General features: G+C 52.3%; 1 protein-coding gene across 1 annotated transcript; it reads left to right on the forward strand.

The window, feature by feature from the left end:
• Positions 1-941: 941 nt before the first annotated feature.
• Positions 942-3,318, forward strand: HES1 (hes family bHLH transcription factor 1). Its single transcript, XM_006171449.3, is given in 5 exon segments — positions 942-1,305; positions 1,415-1,510; positions 1,788-1,875; positions 2,499-2,688; positions 2,690-3,318. Coding segments are annotated over 5 exon segments (750 nt in total). The 5' UTR covers positions 942-1,197; the 3' UTR covers positions 2,958-3,318.
• The last annotated feature ends 2,493 nt before the right edge of the window (positions 3,319-5,811 follow it).

Genomic DNA, 5,811 nt, shown 5'->3' on the forward strand with positions numbered 1-5,811 from the left:
GCTGCTCGCCCGGCCAAGAGGGAAGAGGCTGCCTCCCCGCCAGACGCCTCGATGTGTCGCAGAACCGAGAGCCCGTGGGTGGGAGGGGAAAGGGTGGCGAAGAAGCGCACACGTCCTTGAGCCATGGCCATCAAAGCCCCCGTTGTTCATTTTTCATTTCGAATTGCATTTCCTTTCTACCCAGTAGGAAATTATTCTGATTGTTTCCTGGGGAAGCTCGGGGTCCAAGGCCCCAACTACCGAAGAGGAATGAGTTGACGGGGTGGCGGGGCAAAGGGGCATTCAAGAACCGCCTTGCTCAAAAGAAGACGAAAAACACCGAAATAAAATTAAAAGCAAACCAAATCGCAACCCTGCAAATGTAAGGTGGATGGCTTTTTTTTGTTTGCTTTATTGCCTGCGAAAGGGGATGGAGGTATCTTTTTTCTGTGCTACCCACTTTCACTCGCCTGAATGTATACCGTCTGAGCGGGAAATCACTCATAGATATTTTGGTAACTCAAGCTCTTGCACACGTTCCCCCCATTTCTTTTAACCACTGCTAATACAATTTTGTCCTGCTCGGCTACATATTTCAAATGAACTCATTACAATCAAAGCAACTATATTACACATAAAAAAAGAGAATGAAGAACAAATACCCTAGCCCCGAAAGAACAGACTAGACCAAAACCAAAGCGAAAAAAATGCTCTCTAAAGCAAAGCCCAGAGGGAGAGTAGCAAAGGGTTAAAATCCTTTTGATTGACGTTGTAGCCTCCGGTGCCCCGGGCTCAGGCGCGCGCCATTGGCCGCCAGACCTTGTGCCTGGCGGCCAATGGGGGGGCGCGGTCCACGAGCGCTGCCGCGTGTCTCCTCCTCCTATTGGCTGAAAGTTACTGTGGGAAAGAAAGTTTGGGAAGTTTCACACGAGCCGTTCGCGTGCAGTCCCAGATATATATAGAGGCCGCCAGAGCCTGGGGATCACACAGGATCCGGAGCTGGTGCTGATAACAGCGGAATCCCCTGTCTACCTCTCTCCTTGGTCCTGGAATAGAGAGCTACCGATCACCAAGTAGCCGTTAAAATATAATAAATCCTCAGCACTTGCTCAGTAGTTTTGTGAAAGACTTAAGTAAAAGAGACATAAGCAGAATTTTTTTTTTCTTGAAAGACTCCAAAAATAAAATTCTCTAGGGATTAAAAAAAAAAAAAAGAAAATGCCAGCTGATATAATGGAGAAAAATTCCTCCTCCCCTGTGGCTGCCACCCCAGCCAGTGTCAACACGACCCCGGATAAGCCAAAGACAGCATCTGAGCACAGAAAGGTAAGGGCACTACCTGTATCTTTCTGCAGCCCTAAGAAATTAAGTCGGGGTTGGGGGGAACTTTCTCTTAAAATCTTGGAACTTAGAGCCCTTTTTAATTCTTTTGCAGTCGTCAAAGCCTATCATGGAGAAAAGACGAAGAGCAAGAATAAATGAAAGTCTAAGCCAGCTAAAAACACTGATACTGGATGCTCTTAAGAAAGATGTAAGTGGGGAATGCTGCGTTTTCTTTTCGTTAAAATAAATGAAATACTGTTTCTCGGCCACTAAGAATGAAAGCCTCTCGCTGGTGGGCTCTTTCCCCCCCGCCGCCCCCCAGCTCGCAATGCGTTTTACTGGCTCAGAGGGCCGAGCCTCCCACGCCGGGGTCCTGGGACACCCGCGCTGCAGCCGGGGGTAGGGGGGAGTGCGGGGAGGGACCCCTAGCACTCAAGGCAGCTGACAGGAGTCTCACTTTCCTCCCTTGTCTCTTCTACGTGCAGAGCTCCAGGCACTCTAAGCTGGAGAAAGCGGACATTCTGGAAATGACAGTGAAGCACCTCCGGAACCTGCAGCGGGCGCAGATGACGGGTGAGGGCTGCTCGCCGCGTCCCCCTCTGCGGGCGTCCCCCTCGCCCTGCGTGATTTCTTCCAGACTTCCGCCCGTGGTTGTGAGAGGCATTCAGCTACATTTTACTGCCTTGGCTCACTCTTCGTGTTCCCACGGTCTGGGGCTTATTTATAGCCACAACTCCAAGTTGTTACTGTTCCGGAAAGGGAGGGAGGCTGTAGGCGCGAGGGTGGCGGGCGGCTTGGCTATTGGGGAAGCGGGTAGGGGAGAAAGGGCTTAACCGCGGCGGATTTGAGCTGCGTGGAGCCAGCAGGTCATCTGGTTTAGCACTCACCCCACCCGGTTACAGAGGGCAAATGAGGCTCGGATGGCATAGTGCGGGAGCATTGCCCAACGTCACATCGCGCGTGGGGTAGGGGTAGCTGAGATCGTTTTAATGGGGAGCGCTTCGGTCTGGGCTTCGGCCACCACGCTAGTGTGGAAGGAGGGCTGTTTTTCTCTAAACTCACCCCACCCTCCCAGCCGGAGGCAGTTCCGCGGGCGTGTGGTCTGGGAGGCGCGCCGCGGGGACCTCCCAGGGCGGGAGCCAGTGGCCCCGGGGCCAGGGCCGTTCAGTGACCCGTCTGTCTTCTCTGGCCTGCAGCCGCGCTGAGCACAGACCCAAGCGTGCTGGGGAAGTACCGCGCCGGCTTCAGCGAGTGCATGAACGAGGTGACCCGCTTCCTGTCCACGTGCGAGGGCGTTAACACCGAGGTGCGCACCCGGCTGCTCGGCCACCTGGCCAACTGCATGACCCAGATCAACGCCATGACCTACCCGGGGCAGCCGCACCCCGGGCGCGGCGCCCCCTCCCGGCGGCGCACCCTGCAAGCTGGGCAGCCAGGCTGGGGAGGCGGCTAAGGTGTTTGGCGGCTTCCAGGTGGTGCCTGCTCCTGACGGCCAGTTTGCCTTCCTCATCCCCAACGGGGCCTTCGCGCACAGCGGCCCGGTCATCCCGGTCTACACCAGCAACAGCGGGACCTCCGTGGGTCCCAATGCAGTGTCGCCTTCCAGCGGCCCCTCGCTCACGGCGGACTCCATGTGGAGGCCGTGGCGGAACTGAGGAGCCCAGGCCACCCCGACCCCCTTACTTCCCAACCCACTTCTCTTCCCTCCGGACAATGATCAGGAACTTGGACACTGGAAGAGAAGTGTGCTTTTGTGATTTTTTTTTTTTAATTTCTAAAAAGTTACTTTTTTTGTAGAAAGCTGAATTAAGTGACTGACCATGCACTATATTTGTATATGTTTTATATGTTCATATTGGATTGCGCCTTTGTATTATAAAGTTCAGATGACATTTCGTTTTTTACACGAGATTTCTTTTTTATGTGATGCCAAAGATGTTGAAAATGCTCTTAAAATATCTTCCTTTGGGGAAGTTTATTTGAGAAGATATAATAAAAGGAAAAAGAGTGAAGGTTTTTATGTCTTAGAACTGATTATTTCAGAATATGTAAAAAGGCTCTTGGTGGAATTTGAATTACCCCATAACCTGGGGATTCAGGAATGGGCTCTTTTGTTATTAAAACATTTTTAAAAATCTGTCAAACCTTTCACCAGCCCTCTGCCCCTTCCATTTAATCTAGTTGCAGCCGGTGATCATTCAGTCCTTGATCTGTTAGTTCCTGAGGCAGGTTGAAGGAGGCTGCTTCACCAAGTTAAGGGAACCCAATGCTATTCTCCACTGCACAGTAAACAGGCTCCTGGTCTACCTCCTTGGGGTGGCCCACCAACATCCAAAGGAAAACGCCCCTAAACATTGTGGCCCCCTGCCCATGAGTGTTGGGGGTCTCCATTAATTAGTAGTCCTTCCCAGCGGCTAGACATTCCCTAGCACCAGCGTCCAAAAGTTTGAAATGCCTCTCTGCACCCTCTTCAAGCTGAGCTGAAAAGGTCAACAGATTCCCTCTGCCTTGGGACAGCTAGTTAGACTCCCAAGTGGAGCCCGAGCCCAGATGATTAACACCAGACATGTGTTTCTGATAAGTGTCTGTGCTGGGCTCTAATAGAGAAAGCATGTGGGGGCCGTCCTGGCAGCCACACAGGCCACCTTCCCCTTTTAATACAAACAGCAAGCGACCCCTTCGCTTGGTCATGCCCCATTTCCAGGCAAGATGTGGGCTGCAGATAGAAGCACAAGGGCTGTCTCGGGTTTCAGCTCACATAACCCTCCTTAACAAGTCCTAACTCAAAGCGGACAGCTTTAAACTGTGCCAGGATCTGCAGGGAATTTCTTCCAAATCCCATCACAAAGGCTTGTCAGATTTTGTCAGATTTGGCCAGGTGTTTGACTGCATCCAGGTGTTGGGGAAATGAAAACCACGAGCCCTACGAGACCAGACACATCAGCCAGCCGCGCTGTGGGTCTGGCGGGCGGCCCCTCCTCCCGCACTGCCGGCCAGTCCTCTCCCCGCCCTGGCCCTCCAGCCCGCTTCCCCTCACCCCCCTTCTCGAAGAAGGGCTTCTGCGAGAAGGATGAGGCGGGAGAGATCAATCTTTGAAGCTTTCCTAACAAAGATAAAGCCAACGATTTTCTGTCTTGTTTCAAAAGCCGGCCCTCTCCCCCCTTCGCTCTGGCCTTTCCCAGAGGCCAGTGTGGAGAGGCCTTCTATCACAGGGATGATCTAGCAGACAGCAGTCCAGTTTTCTCTCAAATACCTTTGGACCCACTTTCGGGCCCCAGAGGGAGAAGTTTAAAAGATACTTTTTTGAATTTGGGTTCTACTTGCTTGATTTTGTGTGCATGAAAGGTGTCCAACACTCCCTCCGCCAAAGAAACACACACACACACCTTTGTCATACCATTTTTCCACGTTTTCCCTCTTGTTTAAACACAAACATGGTAACAATTGCTCCTTAAGACACCTTACCCAGGCTCAAATGCCTCCTGGGTAAGCCTGCCCTCCAATCTCACTAGGAATCTTTAATTGTCCGGGTAGGAACAAAAAAAATAAAGATATCTGGCCTCATTTTTTTTTTTTTTAAATAAAAGACTGGCCTGGTTTTTTTTTTTTTTAAATAAAAGTAATTCCTTCACATGGATGGTCATTAAAATTTACAGAAAATAAATGTGCAATCGCAACACCAACTGAAAGTTACATTTTACTTTCCCTATGTTGAAGGGGGACAACTAAAAATGCACATTATCATTAATGTCATCAAAAGCAGATAGGTATCTTCCTGGAGAGGAATAAACAGAAGAACGTTCCTTCTTTTGAAAATAACCGGTGATTTGAACGGATACATCTTTTCCTGATAGCTGGTGTAGACTAGTAGATATGGCATTTGTTTCTCCGCCAGAGGGGGGAGGGGTGGAGACCCTAAGCCCCAGAGGGGACTTTCCAGTTCTTGTAGCGCTCTGCCACTGAGCTCACCCTGTCATCTCGGGTAAGTCATTTCCCTTCTCCGGGACACTTCCAAGACCATAAAAACAGTGGATTTATTTGCAAAGACGTTGCACCCTCCTGCACCCCCGCTGTGGAGAGGCAAAGCTCGAAGCCCCTTCACTCCTGCCCCCTGGAGGACCCTCGGCTTGACCTAATTACGCAGCCTCGGGGCGCACCCAGTGGCCCCTTTCGGTCGCCCCGGGCGGCGCGGACCAGCCCGGAGCTCGGCGTCCGGAGGCGGGCCGCGGCCGCGCAAATTAGCCTCTCAATGGGGACCCTCGGAGGCCCCGGCCCCCCGCCGTCTCAGGCCGCATCCGGAGCGGGGAAAGTGGACGAACTGGAAGGGGGAGTTCCCCTCGGTCTGGACCCGAGGCCACTGCAAGCGGTGCGTCTGCGCGACTCGGAGGTTCGCCCGCCCCACCCGACGTGTTTCTGGAGTGGGGACCCGGGGGTCCGGCTGGACCCCCTCACCGTCCCCACCGTCCCGGGAAACCTGTCATTAAAGCTAATTACCTTTTCCCACACCCC

Source organism: Tupaia chinensis, unplaced genomic scaffold (assembly GCF_000334495.1).
Source record: "Tupaia chinensis unplaced genomic scaffold, TupChi_1.0 Scaffold149658_1, whole genome shotgun sequence".
NCBI classification, from domain to species: domain Eukaryota; kingdom Metazoa; phylum Chordata; class Mammalia; order Scandentia; family Tupaiidae; genus Tupaia; species Tupaia belangeri.